Below are 21,600 nucleotides of genomic sequence, written 5' to 3'. Positions count from 1 at the left end.
AAAATACAATCCAAATTAAATACAATTTACTAATTTTTTTTGTTAATTTTGAGACCTCAGGCTTGCTCTGACGAGTCGTCTATGGTAGGGAGCAGGTAGCCGGCGTGCGTGAGTCCCGCTAAAAGGGCCACTAAATTGTTAATTAACAATCTGACCGTGGAATAATCACCATCGGAATGAGAATGGCGCAAGATGGGGCCAGAAGAGCCGCAGAGGCGGGGGACACAGCAGGTGTCATTTGCATGTGAGCGGATAACCAGTGGCGGAACATCCAGATGAGTGGCAAATTCCCCAAAAAAAGTGTTCTCAAATAATAATTATTTTCATATTCCTTGAAACCCTTAGTAATAATATACACATTTTTTACACATCTTTTACTGATTCGGAGTTAAGACTAATTTTAGAGCCTTTTACAAATTTTCCAGTTGAGGAAGTCTTAACAATAGTAGAAACTTCAAGAGAGGTTTAGCTAATCTTGATGTGTTTTAGCTACATTGAATATGTTCTAGAGATTCTAGAGCTGTTTGGAAAAGGTTAAGGTAGACTCTAGATAGCTCTTAGTCGTTCTAGAACGGTTTGAGAGATTTTTCAGTCTCGAGAGGCATATTTTTAGTCGTTCGACAATACTTTTGAGAACTTCTAAAGCTATGTTAGCTAGTCTTGAAATGTTTTAGCTACACCGAACTTGTTCCAGAGATTCTAGATGAGCTGTTTAAATGTTGTATAAGTAGACTCTAGGGCTCTTTTAGTCATTTTGCAAAACTTTGAGAACTTTTAGAGTCATTTTAGCTAATCATTAAATGTCTTAGTTACATTGAACTTGTTCTAGAGATTGTAGAGCTGTTGAAAATGGGTTTAAATAGACTCTAGGGCTCTCTTAATCGTTCTGCAATACTTTGAGAACGTTTATAGACGTTTTAGCTAATCTTTAAATGTCTTAGTTACATTGAATTTGTTCTAGAGAATCCAGAGCTGTTGAAAATAATGGGTTTAAGTAGAATCTACAGATTGTAGATCTGTTCAAATGTGGTTTAAGCAGATTCTAGGGCTCTCTTAGTCGTTCTGCAATACTTTGAGAACTTTTAGAGTCGTTTTAGCTAATCTTTAAATGTCTTAGTTACATTGAACTTGTTCTAGAGATTGTAGAGCTGTTGAAAATGGGTTTAAATAGACTCTAGGGCTCTCTTAGTCGTTCTGCAATACTTTGAGAACATTTAGAGACGTTTTAGCTAATCTTTAAACGTCTTAGTTACATTGAACTTGTTCTAGAGAATCCAGAGCTGTTGAAAATGGATTTAAGTAGAATCTAGAGATTGTAGATCTGTTCAAATGTGGTTTAAGCAGACTCTAGGCCTCTCTTGGTCATTCTGCAATACTTTGAGAACTTTTAGAGTCGTTTTAGCTAATCTTTAAATGTCTTAGTTACATGGAACTTGTTGTAAAAATTCTAGAGCTGTTGAAAATGGGTTTAAGTAGACTCTAAGGCTCTCTTAGTCGTTCTACAATACTTTGAGAACGTTTAGAGTCGTTTTAGCTAATCTTTAAATGTCTTAGTTACATTAAACTTGTTCTAGAGATTCTAGAGCTTTTGAAAATGGGTTTGGTAGACTCTAGGGCGTTCTTAGTGGTTCTACAACACTTTGTGAACTTCTAGAATCATTTTAGCTAGCCTTGAACGTGTTTTGAAGATTCTAGAGCTGTTTTTTACGTCTCTATCTGTCTAAAGTCCCTCAATTTTGGCTCCATAGTCAGCGGAATTTGGTATTTCGTCTATTCAGCTGTTATTAAAGACTTTGGCTCTCGTTTTAATCTCATCTCCTGCTGATGTTCCGACTCTGCTGCTCGCGATACAAGTCGAGAGTGCGTGGCATCGCTCTGATTGCCACCAGACCGCCGCTATGCCAGTTTGATGCCAGTCATAAAAGTCCGTCTCGGCGGGAGGCTGTGCTTTGTGGGGCTGCGGACGCGCTAAACACGCGGACAGTGCTGGTTTCGGACTCGAAAATGACCAGTTACCTTTGCGAGGTTCAGAAAACTTCTATGAGGTAAAAATTAATCAGTTTTTTCAGTTAAAAAATGTGTTTTTTTTTGGTTTTATTGTCAGTAAATCCAAAATTTTACCTGAAGAAAAAATATTATACAGGGCGACCGAGTGCTCCGTACCAGAGATTTTTACTTTAATCTTTTTTGTAGACTATAGCAGCAACTGGGTGTGCCTAATATTTTAAAAATATTTTCATATATATACAGGGTGATTCCAGTATATTTTTACCCTACCTTTGTAGTTTTTTAAACGGAATTCTGTATTTTCCTTTTTCCCTCAATAGATTTCACGTAAAATTCCAATACCATAATGGCTTAATCTTAATATATACAGAGTGGTTTCAGAAATATGACAATTTCTGGGACTAAATTTTCTACATGCTATATAAAACTCTCCCAAAATTATAAAACAGCGAATTCTTTAAACCTTTTAACTGTACAGGTATACAGATATATACAGAGTGAGTTAAAACTAGATGTATTAATATTTTTCCTACTGTTTTAAATGTAATACCTTCTATTTTATATCATTAATGAATATAGTTTTTATTCAACTTTATGTTTTATGTTTTGATAAATAATTTTTATACCCAAACACCTTGTTTATACACTTATTTTTTCTATTAAGATTCCTATTCTGGGCTGAATCATATTTATTACTCTACGAAAAGCAACATTTATTGTAAAATTAATTAAGATGTCTTTATTTTTAATACCAAATCTCTTCTTTTTTGTTTCTGTTTTAAATGAGAATTACACTGTTATAATATAATAATGTTACCATTATATTTATGATATATACGAGTTAAAATGAGTAATTTGCTCATAAAATAAATAACATTATTCTCACATCAGTGATTTCTTGTGTCTTCATCATAATTAATATTATTAAAAACACAGGAGATACAAGTTAGTAACGAATCATATCTAATATCTAATGCATTATATCCGAGTATTTCTACAGTTTTTATTTTCACAGAAATGTAAATAAGTATGCTTTATTTTACATCCAATGAAGATTGTGTTGTTAATATAGAAATAATAAATAATAATAGGTATTCAAATATTTCCACATATATGGCAGTAGCTATCGATGGTGATCGTGGTCACTTCAATGGTCATGTGAATGTGTTTGTTGTCTTCTTGACTTAACCAAAAATTAACTTCACAATCTTTAAGATATACGAGCCCTAACAACTATATGTTGGGACAAGGTCTTTTTTTTTGCAATAAAAATAGTAATTTGTTAAGACGACTCCATTTATTTCGTTTATTATTCTAAATTCAAACTTTACAATATAATCTAGACAATTTTACTATATTTTTATAACTTTGCAAACAAATCACTTTTGATAATAGTTTATTTTGCCAAAATCAAGCCAAACTTGCTGACAACTATATATTGGGACAGCACAACAAGAAATTTGTTTAATACGGAGTTACATCATCTTTCGCCTTAACAACTGCCTGAACTCTTAATGGCATTGTATTTACCAAAGATTGGCACATTTGAGGAGAAAAATTATCCCAAATTTCCTGCAGTTTGGTTCGCAAATCAAAAATTGTTCGTTGAGAGTGGTTTCTTAAATATTGCTTCATTTTATGCCACACAGTTTCTATAACATTGAGGTCCGGACTACTTGCAGGATGGGATAGAACTTTTGTATTATTATTACCGAGCCAATTTTTAGTTGATTTTGCTGAATGGCACGATGCTCCATCTTGTTGGAAAATATAGTCTTCGTTTGGAAACGACTCTTGAGCACTAGACAAAAGTGAGGTCTCAAGTATATGTTGATATTTTTGGGCGTTAACAGTGCCATCTATAAAATTTAATTTGTCCAAACCTCTTGCTGACATGCAACCCCAAACCATAATCCCCTTAGGAAATTTAACAACCCTTTTTAAGCAATCATTATGAAAGGCTTCTGCTTTATTTCGTATTATTCGTTTTCGATGATCTCCAACGCAAACATCAAATTTAGACTCATCGCTAAATATGACCTTATTCCAATCATTTTGTGTCCACGATAATTTAGATTTTGCCCAATTGTAGCGATTTTTCTTTTGAATTTCTGTCAGTAGCGGTTTTTCTTTGGCCTAAATAAGAATTTGTATCAATAATCTTCAGGTAATTGATTATTCACACTAAATAAAGTTTACCTTGTAAAACCCCAGACCGCATTTATGGATATATTTTCGGCAACATTCTCTCGATATATTTAAACCAGTTACAGTATTCCATTTAACTGTTACTTCGCGAAGAGTACTTCTTCTCGCAGACTAGCAAATTTTTACTAAATTTCGTAAATCTCTCTGAGATACAATTTTTGGCCTTCCCGAACTGTTACCTCTAACGTCTACATTGGCAGATTCGCCGTTTTTTTTTGTTATATTAAAGACCGTGGTTTTTGGAATACTTAAATCATCAGAAATTTTTCGAATTGTTTTTCCCGTACTGTATTGACGAATGATAATTTCGCGTAGTTTTTGATTTGTAGCTTTTCCACGGACCATTACTTTGAAATAAATTAACAGAATTGAAAATTAAAAAAAATAAAATCACTTACAGTAAATCTCACTACGCAAAGTATCGAGTCACTTACAAGCTGTCAATGCTGAAGTAACAGTTTGCGACATTTGTGACGTTTGTAGACAAGCCGCCTATGATGATATTAATTATTTAAAAATACTTGTCCCAACATTTAGTTGTCAGCAAATTTGTTCTTTTATGAACAAAATCCGCTACTGTAAATATGGATTGATTTGCAAATTCATAAAAATATTGTCAAGTTGTTTAGGAGATATGGCTATGTTTATATTTAAAAAATTAAACATATATTTTTCAGTCATTTTGAAAAACCAGGGCAATAATTCCAAAATATGACCTTATTCCAACATATAGTTGTTAGGGCTCGTATTATGTTTTTTAATTTTTGACTAATACTTTTATTATTTATATGCCTTAATATAATCAAGAAACAAAATATCCGAATTATCTATGAAGGGAATTACAGCAACCATTATCAAGTTTAAATCGAATAAATTTTCCTGAACAAAACAATCTGGAAGCGTCGTAATAAGAGATTTCACACGCGCATTAAAGTAGCGCTTTGTGGTACTTCGGTACACTAAATATAATCGGCATAGTACTACACTCTTTAAACACCCACAGTTATCTTATTTATAGACCCAAATAGGCTAAAAGTAAACGAAAGTCCTACAAAGATTCCAGATTACAACGTTTTACAGAGGAAATGACAATTTTATCGAATATCTTTTTAAGGAATATGTAGAATAATACGAGAAATATATTTTTTTCCATAGCAATTGTTAAAATTGCCTTATATCTATCAAAAATAGTAGATAAAATAGTACTTTAACCGCAAAAGGGTAGATTAAATGATACTTTAACAGGGAGGATAGGTTAAAAACTTTATTTCTTCTCGTACGTTTTTTAATTGCTTCCATTTTTGAAAATTTTTGTATTCCTTTTCATAATTTATTCGGGATTTAAAAGGAAGTAGTTTGGATATGGTGTTTGTCGCCTCAGCCTGAATATCTGTTGGTAATTTACTTACAGTTGTGGGTTGGAACCTTTGGTGTTACACAGCAAAATAAAAACACTAAATCACCACAATACACCAAAACACTGTTACTTTTACACTGGACGCGCGTTTCGCTAACCATGTTAGCATCATCAGCAGATGATTATAAACTAAAGTACAATCTACAAGTTGAGCGTTTATATACTCGCCCAGTGGGCACCGAGTGGGCGTGGCAAAATCTAGCCAACCGAGTCAGAACCCACTGAGCGTAACAGTTAGATTTCCGCCACTAGAGTAGTAGGAACATAGAACTTGAAGGAATTGTTCATACTATCTTTACATTTATTAATTCTGATGCTTTCATATGAATCTAATTGCCTGTAATTTGAGACTTGTTTAATTAATTTTAAATTATTAAGATCTATACAATGTTCTTTATCAACAATATGTTCGGCAACGCAAGATTTATCCGGTCTACCATATCTTATCTGAGCTAAATGTTCTTTAAATCTAGTTAATATTGATCTTCTAGTTTGCCCAACATATTTCTGATTACAATCTTTATAAGAAATTTCATAAATACCCGACCTTTCCAGTGGAGGTGTTTTATCCTTTGGATTACCTAATAATTGTTGTAATTTATTATTAGCACTATACACAAGTTTATAATTGACATTCTTAAAAATTCCTTTTAGACCACGGGATAACTCTCTATCAAACGGTATCGAAATATATTTAGACGTATCTTTCTCCACTTGAAAAGTCGAATTTTCAGAAATCATTAACCTATACCTACGTTTTCTAATTAATTTATCAACTAATGAAGGAGAATATCCATTACACTCACCTACATTCCTAATGTAATCTCTTTCTATTTTATATCTTTCGTTGGAAAGTGGGAAACTAAGTAATCTATGAACTAAGAAATTTAAACTAGCCATTTTATGTTCAACAATATGATGTGATTCATTAGAAATATATCTTCGTGTGGTCGTATTTTTCCTATAGATATCAAATTCCATGCAATTATTAGCATTTCTAATAACTAATACATCTAGAAATGGTAATCTGTCGTTGTTCTCAATTTCATGCGTAAATTTAATGGAAGGAAAACGATTATTTAACTTAGAAATAAAATTATCTATGGTGTCTGAATGTGTGTCAAAAACAGCAAAAATATCATCCACATACCTAAACCGTACTCTTGGAAAATACTCAAACTGATTCCTAGCCTCCACTTCAAACCTGCTCATGAATAAATTAGCCAAAAATGGAGACAATGGATTACCCATTGCTGTACCTTTCCACTGTCTAAAAAAATTGTTATTAAATTGAAAACAATTTTGTTTCATACATAACGATGTAAGCTCAATATATTCAGTCACAGTTTTGTTGTCGAGACCATTTGCGTTCAGTAATTCCTTCAAGTAGCCTAAAGTATGTGAAATTGGAACACTTGGGAACAACGAAGATACATCAAAGGAGACCAAAATTTCACCTTCATGCAATGTTATCTCTTTCATTTTGTTAATGAATTCAATATTATTTTTAACTGCGAAAGAAGGTTCATGATCAGGTAAATTTTCGAACTCCCCTGATAACCATTTTGCTAAATTATAAGTCGGAGAACCTACAGCCGAAACAATTGGGCGCATAGACTTGTCCGGTTTGTGAATTTTTGGCAAAGCATACAATTTTGGTAATGAGGGATTGGATACTTGCAATTTCCTCTTTAAAGAAAGATCAATAAGGGTGTTACATTCTTTTAGAGTTTTTTTAACGTCTGCTACCATCTTAGACAAAGGATTTTTTTTCAAATTTATGTAGGGGCCATTATCGATTAAGTTGTTAACCTTATCGTAATAGTCTTTTTTATCTAATATAACAACCTTATTTTCCTTATCAGCTTTTAGGTAGAAACAATCTTTCTTACGCAAACTCTTGACAATATTGTGCTCCTTGTTAGATTTTAATGATTTACTTGAAACGATATTTTTTGATAACTGATTTCTACAAGCCTCTCTTGTAAATACTTTAGAAGCCTCGGGCAAGTGCTGAATAGCAGTTTCAACACCAACGACGATTTCCTCCAAAGCGCTACCAGAGTTGGGCAATGCAAACTTTAAACCCTTGTTTAATAAACTGAGCTCTTGTTTATCAAAAGTCTGCGAAGAAAGATTCTCTACTATGTTTATGTCTCTTTGGAAAACATGTTTGTTTTTAGAGATTTTTAATTTTTTAAACTTACTATTCAGAATGGACATTTTCTTAACAAATTTTGAATTGATAACCACAAACATATTTCTCTGAAAGAGACACCAACATTCATACTCTACATTAGTTAGCTTATAAGTAAGTTTTTTGTAAAGTCCATAGGCTTCAATTTTAAGCATACTTCGTTTACTATACAGAAATTTGATTTCTAAATCAAGCCATTTTTATTTTGCAATTTTCTCTTATCATCGTTATATTATCGTCTTAAAATAACTAAAATTTATTTGAAATATCATTATTAAATTGACTATTCAAGTGTATTTCTACCCAAAAATGTATATTTTGTTTTAAAATTAGATTTTTTATTATAACAAAGTTACTAGTAGACTTCCTGACTTCGTAGACTTCCTGAGTAGTAAAACTTCCACCAGACTTCCATTACAAATTTTGTGATCTTCAATCCTGCACAGTTCTCATTTTACACCCTTTAAAGTCTTCAGATGTTTAGAATTCAGAGAGCTTTCTAGAATAGTTAGACTTCCAGAGCTAGTAATTCTAGTAGATTTACGTTGTGAACGTTACCTCTTTCATAACTCTTATTTCCAGAAGATTTAGGAGACTTCCGAAGTAGTAAAATCTGTCATAGATTTACATTACTAAGTCTGTCATTTTGAATCCTGCAGAAGTCTATTTTTTTCTCTATTAATTTATCATATTATTGAGTGCAGAGTACTTAAGCAAAATTTACAGATTTAAATCGAGTAATTTTGTCCACCCTGTACAAGATAATACCGTTGACCCAGAACACTTAAACGAGGCACTCTTATTTGTTTAAACAAATTGCTTTATTATGTAAGGCATCATTCAGATATATGGCTCAATTTAGACATTAATAGGAGGTTTGAAAAAAATTAACTTTGGTTGAGCCAAAAATATTCCCAGAATTAAGCCATGAAGAGCTTAAAAATAAATTATATTTATGTTTAATTGTGTTATTGAAGATATTATTTATGTCTTTGGTGGCTTTTTATACTTTGAGACAGATTTTATATTTTGATTTTCTCCATTTAACATTGAAACACTAAAAGAAAGTCATTTAACAATTGGTCAAGATTATCAAACAGTTCAATAATTCATTGAAAACATGCAGTCGTGATATCTCCATCTTATCTTCTTTAAAAATACTTCATTTATCTACATTTTGAAACAGTAAATCATTACTTAAAGGTTACTTACACTGTCCATAACAAATTACAATAAAATATTAATTCATATTATTTCTATTAATTACAAAAAAAAATATATTGGCCCTTACATAGAATATATTTATCTACAGGGTGTTTCAAAAAACATGTGCCATCTCTTGTGGAAAGATCCCTCAAGTAAAAATAAGATCTATTTTTCATTCAACATAGGTCCGATTCTGCTTTGTTTCGTAGATATAGGGTGTTAAAATCTTAATAATCTTTCGATTTATTATAATTTTCTTCCAAGTCCTTTTAGTGATTTGAATGAAAGTTTGAGGGTAAATTGCTACATATTTTAATGCTATAAAAGTGTCGATGAATTAATCAGGGACGTGCATATGGGTTACCACTGGAATATTTTTCAAAAAAAACATGTGCGCCACTGCTTTTTTTTTATATCAAAGTTGTTTAGGCCGTTTAATGCCATTTAAAAGTTATCTCTTGATATTTTGTCGCAATTTTATTAATCACAATTAATAAAATTAAAATAAAGGTAAAATTAATAAATTATACAGGGTGTACCAGAAAGAAGAGCAAATATTTTAAGGGGTGGTATATCTGGTCAAAAGAAACATTTTTTCTCTTTACCGTTTTTCCAATAAGTCCAAAATAACCGAGTTATTTAATTTTGAAAATTTCCAAAAATGATGATTTTTTGCTAAAATTTTGAGAACCACTGGATCTTTTCTAGATTTTCTTTCATGTAAATTTAAGCTACTACCTATGTTGCCATATAATCAAGAAATTATGTTTTTTAACTTAAAGCTAAAAAAAATTCCAATATTTCAAATTTTTTTTTCGCAAAAAATACCTCATAGGCATGTTTCTGAGGGCGAAATATATTCCCAGTTAAAATACTTGAACTTATTTCTGGGACACCCTCTATATTTTACCTAAATTATTATTAAATATTATTACTATTAGTCCAACCTACAGCTTTTTCAAATAAAAAAGTAATGTTATTTAAGATAATATTACAAAAAACCTAATTTTAAAAAGTTTTAACATCCTCTAACTCTAAAACTATGCATTTCCATACTCATGATTATAGGAACCTTTTTTCATATTTTTTGATGAGAAATCAATGAGTACCAATTTAAACTTTCACAAGTTAATGATATTACATTTTTTTAAAGGTTACTATTAGACTTGAATCGGGGCAAATTAATAAAATTACGTTTATCTCGTCAAGGAGGCCAAAATCGACAAAATCAGCATTAAACTGCTTGCACTATTTCGCTAACAAGAGAAAAAAACTTCGGGGCATAAAATGATGACGTTTTTGAAACACCCTGTATATATTTAAGCCATAGACTATTACTGAAGCTTTATTTTAACTAGTTAAAATATTAAAACAGGAAATTAATATATTAATCGATATAAATTTACGTTTAAAATCGCCATGGATGGTGTTATTGGAGAATATTATCCATTAAGGTTTATTTGGGGCATCCATGTGCCAATTTCGAGCAAATATAGGTGCGATAAACTAAAGCACATTTCCATAGGCGTCCCACAAATTTTTTTGGAGGTATTTATTAGGGTGGAGTATATTAAACTTAACGTATCCTAGGAAATCTCAAATAATTGAATAATTCACATGGAAAATATAGTTATTTCTTATCAATAAAGCACAGCTTGTATTTATATTTATATATTTTTGATAATTTTTGTGGTAAATTTTCTTGTAATTCAGTATTTTTCTCAGAAAATAAATAAAACATTTATTTAGAAATTTATAAACATTAGATATCACTTATTAGATGCTCTTTACAGGCAATCACTTGCAGTCCAGTAATCAAGCCAACAACATGGTGACCAAAACAAACAAACCTGTCTCAAGATAAGCGCCAATCCTTCGTAGTTTTTACAGGAAGAGGATCGCCATATATCCCATGGCAAAATGTGAACGTTTGCAGTGCAAGAATCTTGCCAAGATGTCAGTTATCTACAACACCAGGAATGCGTTCTTCATGCTGTGCTTGCTGCAAAGTGCTCTGAGTTGTTTGGATGATCAGAAGGTTGAAGTGGGGCACAAGTTTTCGGTTGAAGAGCTGTTGAGTGTGGTGTTCCAGAAGAAGACTTCTGGAGATGTTGATTTGGATCCTTGCAAAGCAGGTGGGTGGAATATCTAGTTTATTATCTATTTGTTTTTTTGTAAAACTTGAATTTAATACTACTCATAGCCTACTGAGTTAATAACTTTGGATTCTAGTAGATTTCACAGACTTCTAGACTCACAGAGTAGTTATATTTTTAGTAGATTTGTAGTTCAAACGTTGCCTCTATGTGAAATATCGATTCCAGTAGACTTCGGGACTTCCAGAGTAGTAAAACTTCCAATATACTTACACTACTAATATTGTGATCTACAATCTTGTATAGGTCCCATTTTACACCCTGTGACATTTTAATATATTAGGCTCAGGGCTTTTTAGAGTAGTTGAACTTCCAGATTACTTATATTTCCAGTAGATTTATATAGCTAAATGTGGTTTTCTCCTCACTGTTGATTACAGTAGACTTCGTAGACTTCCTGTAGTGAAATTTCCAATAGACTTACGTTACTAATTCTGTCTTCAGAGCTTTCTAGAGTGGTTAGACTTCCAGGATAGTTAGCTAAGAGTATCTCTATCTTAACTCTTGTTTCCAGAGCAATTATAGAGCAGTAAAACTTCCAGTAGACTTAGATTGCTATCATGTTACATCTATTAAAGCCTCACCTTGATTTGTTTCACCACCAAGCAGTTCAAATAGCCAGAAAAAAATATAGTGTGACTGAATTTCAAAATAAAAACCCCTTCGAACATTTTTTAGTGAATTCTTAACTTTAAATCTATGTATTTCTTGCACGTTGTGGTCTCTGTATTTATTGTCATTTCAAGAAAATGAAACAAACAAGTAGATAACAATATTTACTACGTTGCACTGCAGTAATCAACTGCATTCGAAAAATACTCTCCATAATCTGAACCTTGAACTCTTTGACGAGACTTTTTGACAAAAATTCGCTAATTTTGTGTTCGATATACACCGAATAGAAATGCTGATTAGTTATTTCATTGGTTTCGATTAAAGACTCAAGTTCGGTTATCAAGACAGTGGCTTTGTGAGAGGTCAAATGTTAATGTTAGATGACGTATTTTTTTTTCTTTGTGAGTCAGAAAACCTCGAGATATGATATGATTTTATTTATCACTGTCACTTTTTTTATATTAATTGTCAAAAAATGTTAAACAAACTTCTAAAGACTGTTCAGCCATCGTTCAGCGTTACGTCATCAATATTTGTCAAATATCAGTTTTAGGATGTGTCTGAGATCAGTTCATATTGTTTAGAAAATTTTAAGTACGTTCCTATATTATTGATTGATTAAGCTATAGTTCAAACTTAGTGTAAAAACACCCTGTATATTACGTAATCCCTACTGTGTACAGGGATGAAGAGGGATAGATATATGAGTGATTAAACAGTTTAAAATTAATAACAGGATATTTCGCGAACCCAAACATGACAAACTCCGCTCCGAGTAGAGTTATTTGTAAAGATTAGGGTATCGGGGGGCAAATCCGAAAGTTTAATGACGCAGTCAGCAACTTTAAGCCCTTGAGTTGACAAAAAGGGGATGAGCGGACAGTGGCGTACGAAATTGTATTAGTAACTCTAGTTTTTGCGAAAAAAAATAATGAAAATTAAGATTGATAAATAGTTTTTTTTAGACAAGACGATAATGCAATTTTATCGTCGTGTATAAAACAATATTTTTTTCCATAGCGAGTTGCGTTTTAAAAAATATTCAGAAATTATTATTTCAAGGAATTTATTACGAGTAGAAAAAATATTGTGCTGGGTTGGCGTTGGTTTCTATGTAATTTGACAAATAAATAAAGCTGTCTCTTTAAAAAACGTGCGAGAAGAAATAATGTTTTTAACCTATCCTCGCTGTTAAAGTATCATTTAATCTACCCTTGCTGTTAAAGTACTATTTTATCTACTATTTTTGATAGATATAAGGCAATTTTAACAGTTGCTATGGAAAAAAATATGAATGGTTTGATAGAATTATTAACTATACATATATTTCAACCTTTTTGTTATATTAACTTGACTTATTCGTATTCTAGGCCCTTTAAGCCGTACAATAACTTTATTGTTTCACTTCTTTGTGGCGTAGTTTTTTATTAGAAAATTGAGCCACTTTTGAGACGTACCCGGTATATATCTAGAGCACTGCAATTGTGATTCAATTTAGAGGGACGAAATTTAAAAATAAAACAATATTGGCTTCTAAACAGTGAGAAAAAAACATATTTTGAACAATGCTTCAAAAAAATTGTTTCAAATAGTTTCTCTGGTTAAATGGTACGCCACTGGTAGGTAAATTTTAGAGCTCATTACCCCGCTCGCCCTTAAACTGTAATTGGCTTACTATTCCCGTAATAAACTAGGACTTTATCTCATAATTCCACATCCGCTGGGGATTACAGTCCGGGTAGATTTGGATACACACACAATGGAGCAGGAAATATGGGCAAAAAGCACGTTCGGATCATCCCCCCTTTGTATCCGAAGTATGAAAAGGGTATGATAATCTTAATAAAAAAAAGCTTTATGAATTTCTTATAAATGTTGTTTTATTACGATTTTAGTCTGAGTCATTTTGCGTTGAAGAAAAATCAGAAAAACGATAATTTTATTGGTTTAGGACTCAACAATGTTAGAAATTCATCTGTGTTAATTTATTATACAAAATTTATCAGTTATACTGACATTTAATTAAATTAGAAGCAGATTATATACAGAAGAATGCCGTCAGGATCACCACGGATCATAAAGAACCTTGTCAATATGCCAGAGGTTTTACAAGAAGCCATCTATGTCTTCAGATGTTGATGGAACATGCCATCAATATCACCATTGGACCAGAATTTTGTTTGATGACTTTTTAACAATTTTTTCAACTAAAATAGACAAGAAATCGTCCAATGTCTTCAGATGCGGATGGAAGATGCCATAAGGACCTCTATTATTCACTAAGAACCAGTCTTTTCAATTTTTTAAGAGTTTTTAACCAATTCTTTTCATTAAAATAAGTATTAAATACCAGGAGGTGTACAAAACGTTATCCATGTCTTCAGATGTGCATGGAACAGGCCACCAGGAGCTCCCGATCAACTCAGAACCCTCGTGCTTGACACTTTTAATAAATAAAATAACATAATACATAAGACACCGATAATAAAAATATCACAGGTTGCATCCATGGCTTCAGATGTGGATTAAACAAGCCATCAGGATCACCATTGTATCCAGAACCTACCTTTTTGTACATTTAGATGATTTCTTCGACAGAATATAAGGGTTCAACAAATTAAAACATTACTTTTACTTAACATTAGATTATATTTTTATTTTGTTTCATGTTTTGTGCCAAAACTGAATACAAAATTTATCTGACTACTCTACTTCCAACATAACCTTCTTCCCTCTGTTCCCGAAAATAATATTATTAATTATATATCGATTTTACGTCAAACATTTCACATTTTGAACATATATTCCAATTCATTTATTTCCAAACAAATAAACGCGTTTCCCCACCCCAATTTGCAATTTATATTTGTGAAACGGGGACTCCATTTAAATCCTGCCCCCCTCCCGACTCCCCGTCATTTAATTATACCAAATTACATTGTTTTATACCCGGAAATACGATAAATCCATCGATTTTTGTCGTATCCCTGTTTAAACCCTATGTTTTATACGTTTCAGGCAGTTTTTTGGGAGATATAGCACTGCCAGACGAGGAAATAGCGCCCAAACCCAAATTAAAACACTCGCTACTGCAAGAAGAATTGGAAAAATACAAACAAGAGGTGAAAATAAATCTAAACTCGATTAAATAGTTTCTAAAAAGGATATATTTTAAGAAAATCTTAATTTTTAGGTCCTGGAAGGTTTACAAATTGAAGAAGAAGGCTTGAACGAGTTCAATCGGAAGATTTCGAAACAACCACCTGATGTTTTCGGTTATAGCAACGGAAATGATCCATTAGACGACCTGGGGACGCCTCAACGCAAATCGTATTCACTAAAATCATACGCTTTCAATACAAAATCACCCAAAAGGAAGAATAGTAGTGAGGAGGTCGAGTTAAGGGATCAGAACAAGAGAAAACACCATAATTCTACCTTGGAGGACGGTGTGAGGCATCAGAGAAGGAAACGACATCAAAACAGAAGAAAAAGAAGAAAAAACAAAGCTCAAAATACCACTCCACGTCATCAAGAAACACCGATTCATGAGTTTGAGCCTCATTTCGATTTGAAACGCAAATCTACAGATAGTCTGAGGGTGCTGAGAAGGATTACAAGAGCTGCAACAGCTCGGAAAGAAAGAGTTTGGGACTATGGAGTTATTCCTTATGAAATTGGTAATATTTTTTATAAATTCCTAAAGAGAAATAACCTTAGATTTATTATATTTATAGACGGAAATTTCAGTGGATTGCACAAAGCGCTGTTTAAGCAGGCCATGAAGCATTGGGAGAATTTTACTTGTGTAAAGTTTGTGGAAAGGAATAGGGATGAACATCAGAACTACATCATTTTTACTGAGAGGCCTTGCGGGTAACAAAGATTACTTTTTTGTAATAATTAAAATAAAGGCATCTGTAAGAGTAGTAGAGTTTTTGGTTGGAGTGGAGTAAAGTTTTTGGTTCAAAAATGATGCTAGACGTTTGATAGCATCTGTGTTCAAGCGTAGTCTTTTTGAAAATATAATTACGTTCTTATTGGATGAAATAAAGTGTATTTAACGTATTTTTTCTGAATTAGATGTTGTTCCTTTGTGGGAAAACGTGGAAATGGTGGCCAAGCAATCAGCATTGGGAAAAACTGCGATAAATTTGGAATTGTAGTCCATGAACTAGGTCACGTGGTGGGTTTCTGGCATGAACATACCAGACCTGACAGGGATAACCATGTTAACATCATAAGAGAGAACATTATGAGTGGTAAGTAATCATTCTTTGGAGTGAGGCTCATTTAAGAAGTTACTAAGTTCACCAAGAAAGAATATATCAACTTTTCATCACCATCAGCATTAAAACTCGTTCTGTGATTTAAAAAATAATTTATTTTAATATAAAAATATTGTTTCTCATCATTTCTTTTAGGACAAGAATACAACTTCAACAAACTCAACGAAGAAGAAGTCAACTCCCTAGGCCTAACCTACGACTACGATTCGATTATGCACTATGCTAGAAATACCTTTTCCAAAGGAACCTATCTGGACACCATCCAACCAGTTGATATGCCTGGAAAAAAACGTCCAGAGATTGGACAAAGAGTCAGACTGAGCGAAGGAGACATTGCCCAAACTAACTTGTTATACAAATGCCCCAGTGAGTAACAATTTGCTTTTAAGTTTTCTAAAATAGTTAATTCAGTTTTTTGGTTTGTTTTACAGAGTGTGGTAGGACATACCAGTTGAATTCTGCTACTTTTGCTGCTCCGTCCTTTAATACTGATAAGATTCCTGAAGATGGTATTAAGTGTGAGTGGAGAATTACAGCAACACATGGAGAAAAAATAGTTTTAAACATCACAGAGCTGGATATCGAGAAATCACCTGATTGTAAAGAAGATTACTTGGAGATCCGTGATGGGTATTGGCACAAATCAACCATTTTAGGAGTATTTTGTGGTACTGGACAGATTCCTTCAATCACATCGACTGGAAGCAGAATGTTAGTGACCTACGTGACTAGAAAACCGAGTGGACATAGAGGTTTTATTATTAATTACGAAGGTAACATGTACTTAAGGGTAATCTTTTAGCAAAATAAAACACTAAATCACCACAATACACCAAAACACTTTTACTTTTAGAGCGTTTATATACTCGCTCAGGGGGCACCGAGTGGGCGTGGCAAAATCTAGCCAACCGAGTCAGAGCCCACCGCCATTCTGATGCTTTCATATGCATCTAATTGCCTGTAATTTGAGACTTGTTTAATTAATTTTAAATTATTAATATCTATACAATGTTCTTTATCAACAATATGTTCGGCAACGCAAGATTTATCCGGTCTTCCATATCTTATCTGAGCTAAATGTTCTTTAAATCTTGTTAATATTGATCTTCTAGTTTGCCCAACATATTTCTGATTACAATCTTTACAAGAAATTTCATAAATACCCGACCTTTCCAGTGGAGGTGTTTTATCCTTTGGATTACCTAATAATTGTTGTAATTTATTATTAGCACTATACACAAGTTTATAATTGACATTCTTAAAAATTCCTTTTAGACCACGGGATAACTCTCTATCAAACGGTATTGAAAAATATTTTGACGCATCTTTCTCCACTTGAAAAGTCGAATTTTCAGAAATCATTAACCTATACCTACGTTTTCTAATTATTTTATCAACTAGTGAAGGAGAATATCCATTACATCAGCTACATTCCTAATATAATCTCTTTCTATTTCATATCTTTCGCTGGAAAGTGGAAAACTAAGTAATCTATGAACTAAGAAATTTAAACTAGCCATTTTATGTTCAACACTATGATATGATTCATTAGGAATATATCTGCGTGTAGTGGTATTTTTCCTATAGATATCAAATTCCAGGCAATTATTATTATTTCTAATAACTAATACATCTAGAAATGGTAATCTGTCGTTGTTCTCAATTTCATGCGTAAATTTAATGGAAGGAAAACGATTATTTAACTTAGAAATAAAATTATCTATGGTGTCTGAATGTGTGTTAAAAACAGCAAAAATATCATCCACATACCTAAACTATACTTAATCTTTATCACGTTTCTTTCGTATCACAATCTTCGTGACGTTTTAATCTAGGTAATCTTTTAGCAATGTGCGGAGGTGAGTTCTTCATAGACACTGAAGGACATCTGGAGTCACCAAACTATCCTGAAGAGTACCAACCTAACAAAGAATGTATCTGGAGGATCACTGTACCAGAAAACTACCAAGTAGCGCTAAAATTCCAAAGTTTTGATGTCGAAAACCACGACAACTGCGTCTATGATTACGTAGAGATCCGTGACGGCATAACATTCGACTCTCCAATCATTAAAGGTCTGAATATTTCTATTTCAAATGATATTTCTTCACAAAAACCTTTTTGTTCTTACTCTGTTTAGTATATTGTGGACACAAAGTACCAGGAGATATAATTTCCACCTCGAATAAGATGTTGGTGAAGTTTGTATCGGACAGTTCAGTACAAAAAGGCGGGTTTTCTGCTAATATAATGAAGGAATACGATGAATGCTCAAAAGTAGATCATGGATGTGCCCAACAATGCGTTAATACTCTTGGCAGTTACGTTTGTACCTGTAGGTTGGGTTTTGAGCTACATTCTGATGGGAAAAATTGTGAAGGTAAAGTAAATCTTCTTGTTTAAAACATTTAAATTAACTTAAATTCTTCTTTTTTTTTATTCCAGGCGCTTGTGGAGGCATGTTTGAGATACCCAATGGTACAATTACATCACCATCATTTCCAGATTTGTACCCATTCAACAAAAACTGCGTTTGGGAAATAGTGGGTCAACCAAATCACCGAATAACCCTTAATTTCACTCATTTTGATTTGGAGGGGTGTGTTTTAAACGTACTCTTGTAAAACATATAAAGAAATATTGATTTCTTTTTTAGAAACAACAATGCTCAACAGCAGCAATGCGAGTATGATCGCGTGGATGTTTTCAGTAAGTTGAAAGAAGGTAGAATGAGGAAGCATGGTTCTTTTTGTGGTTCAAAGGCTCCAGCATTGATAACTTCTGAAGGAAATATGATGAGGGTAGTGTTTTATTCGGACACTAGTGTTCAGAAGACTGGATTCGCTGCAGTGTTCTATGCTGGTAGGTATAAACAGGAGGTGTCAGAAAAAAATGTTAATAATAATGAATTTTTGATTTTTTTAGATATGGATGAGTGTGCTATCAATCACGGCAACTGCCAGCATGAATGTGTCAACACTTTAGGTTCATACAAATGCGTGTGTCATAACGGTTACACACTGCACGAAAACGGTAAAGATTGTAAAGAAGGAGGTTGCAAGTACGAAATCTCTACTCCTTATGGCACTTTAGGCAGTCCAAACTATCCAGACTATTATCCAGCAAGAAAAGTACAGGATTTAATATAAAAATAATTTTTTATCAAAAAAACTGTATTTTTAGGACTGTGTATGGCATTTCAGCACAACTCCTGGCCATAGAGTTAAAATAGTGTTCCAGTTTTTCGAGTTGGAGCCCCACCAAGAGTGTGCTTATGACCATGTGGATTTTTATGATGGTTCTTCGGCAGAAGGTCGATCTTTGGGACGGTTTTGTGGTTCCAAGTTGCCTCCCTGGATCGTGGCCAGTGGAAACCAACTTTTTATGACTTTTAGGTATAAATTTTATAGTTTTTTTCCATAGCAGCTGTTAAAATTGCCTTATATCTATCAAAAATAGTAGATAAAATAGTACTTTAACCGCAAGGGAAGATTAAATGATACTTTAACAGCGAGGATAGGTTAAAGACTTTATTTCTTCTCGCACGTTTTTTAATTGCTTCCATTTTTGAAAATTTTTGTATTCCTTTTCATAAGTTATTCGGGATTTAAATGGAAGTAGTTTGGATATGGCGTTTGTCACCTCAGCCTGAATGTCTGTTGGTAATTTACTTATTTCGTTTTGAGCCATTTCTGGCTCCAATTCAATCAGCAATCGACACGAAAGAGAATTAAAAAATATTGACTCAAAACTGACAACTAAAGAGACAGCTTTATTTATTTATCAAATTACATAGAAACCAACGCCAACCCAGCACAATATTTTTTCTACTCGTAATAAATTCCTTGAAATAATAATTTCTGAATATTTTTTAAAACGTAACTATACACGAGGATAAAATTGCATTATCGTCTTGTATAAAAAATAACTATTAAACAGAAATAATAACCTGCTGGTGTTGTTCACAGCGATTTTTTTGTGTAGCATTTTTAAAACATCTGTTTTTTTAGATCGGACACTAGTGTTCAAAGGAACGGATTTTGGGCTACACATTCTACAGTTTGCGGAGGTATGCTACATGCTACAGTGGACAAAAAACATATATACTCGCACGCCAAGTTTGGGAGCTCAGATTATGACCAAAGGTAAATGTTTCTTTGAAAAAATCTTACTAAAACATAAATAATCTTGTATTTGTTTAGAGCTGATTGTGACTGGACCATAGAAGCCTCAATGGGCTACAATGTTCGTCTCTCATTCCTAACTTTTGACGTAGAAGACGAAAAAGACTGTGGATACGATTATGTGGAGATTTTTAGTGGTTTAGACTCCAGTGGTCCATCCTACGGAAAATTTTGCGGCACTAAAGTAATAAATACCTCTCACAGATGGCGTGTTATTGATTTTTCTGATATATTTTCTGTTACAGAAACCTTTCGACATAACCTCCACCCACGAGGCTCTCCTGATCAGATTCAGATCAGACGATACGATCAGCAGCAAAGGTTTCAGCTTGGTTTACGATGCTGTAGAACAGTCTTTTAGCGAAGAAGAAGAAATTTAATATTGATTTTTCGAGCTGGATCAATGATTAGTTCACTTTACGGCTAAGAGATGGCGCCAGGAGCGTTTAGTTTCGATTTTCTCCACTAGATCTCGCTAGTTAAGGTGTTCGGTGCGGTTTTTTCGATGAAAAACTTATGGAATGAATATTATAATAGTGATGTACTGGTTAATTTAAATTAATTTATTGTAATTTTGTTTGCGTTTTCTAATTCTAGTACTTAAGCAAGTTTCGTACGTGTGCATGATGTGACGAATCCATTTAAAAATATACTGAGTGTCGGTAGTTTTACTATTAATAGGAATTCGAAGAAAATTAAAACGTATCGGATAATATGTTGTAAATATTTCGGTTTATTAGTTGAGGATAATTTTTTCGTGTAATAATAAAATAAACGGTTTAAAATATAGAGAAGTTGTTTTTTTTTTTCTTTATTTTCCTTTTATTCACTTGTTAAAACACTAAACACAATTTTTTCATCAGCAGCAGATACTTAAAGATATTTTTAAAAAATTATAAAATAAATTTTTGCTTAAATTTTGAGTACCACTGGATATTTATTTATGTATTTTCATTACATTAAATTTAAAATACTACCTATAGGTTTGCCATATTATCAAAATATTACGTTTTTTAAATAAAAATTAAAAAAAATCGAAAAATACAGAACTATCATTTTTTTTTCGCGAAAAAACCTAACAGACGTAACGTATTTATATTTGAGGCGTCACGTTGCAAAATCCACCTTATCCACTTAAAAAAAATGACCTAATGACAGATATTAATAGTGGACCCAGAAATCTACATAAACATAGTCCCAAATTGCAGCAAAAGTCGCCTGTTTTATGGTGCGTTTAGACTTGAGCACGCAAGAGCTGAGCGTGAACTCGGCTCCGTTCAAATTAAAAACTTATTTTTCGACGAATGAAGTGATCCATTTA

General features: G+C 32.7%; 1 protein-coding gene across 1 annotated transcript; it reads left to right on the top strand.

Annotated features, from left to right (window-relative positions):
• Positions 1-1,895: 1,895 nt before the first annotated feature.
• Positions 1,896-21,068, top strand: LOC115891363 (tolloid-like protein 2). Its single transcript, XM_030911815.1, has 17 exons — positions 1,896-2,045; positions 10,829-11,170; positions 14,825-14,928; positions 15,000-15,486; positions 15,544-15,682; positions 15,890-16,068; positions 16,231-16,461; positions 16,527-16,868; positions 17,943-18,170; positions 18,236-18,475; positions 18,541-18,694; positions 18,752-18,957; positions 19,021-19,226; positions 19,279-19,490; positions 20,106-20,240; positions 20,298-20,463; positions 20,525-21,068. The coding sequence occupies exons 2-17, from the start codon at positions 10,948-10,950 to the stop codon at positions 20,657-20,659; spliced, it is 3,387 nt and encodes a 1,128-aa protein (XP_030767675.1). The 5' UTR covers positions 1,896-2,045; positions 10,829-10,947; the 3' UTR covers positions 20,660-21,068.
• The last annotated feature ends 532 nt before the right edge of the window (positions 21,069-21,600 follow it).

Source organism: Sitophilus oryzae, unplaced genomic scaffold, assembly GCF_002938485.1.
Source record: "Sitophilus oryzae breed Bouriz unplaced genomic scaffold, Soryzae_2.0 scaffold_1007_pilon_pilon, whole genome shotgun sequence".
In the NCBI taxonomy this organism is placed as follows: domain Eukaryota; kingdom Metazoa; phylum Arthropoda; class Insecta; order Coleoptera; family Curculionidae; genus Sitophilus; species Sitophilus oryzae.
This window is presented reverse-complemented; position numbering and strand designations above follow the sequence as displayed.

Excerpts from the sequence above, each read along its gene's own strand:
- LOC115891363 (XM_030911815.1), top strand. The coding sequence starts at position 10,948 with ATGGCAAAATGTGAACGTTTGCAGTGCAAGAATCTTGCCAAGATGTCA. Across the intron at positions 16,869-17,942 it reads TTTTATTATTAATTACGAAG|CAATGTGCGGAGGTGAGTTC; the intron begins GTAACATGTACT and ends GTAATCTTTTAG. Across the intron at positions 20,464-20,524 it reads GAAAATTTTGCGGCACTAAA|AAACCTTTCGACATAACCTC; the intron begins GTAATAAATACC and ends TTTCTGTTACAG.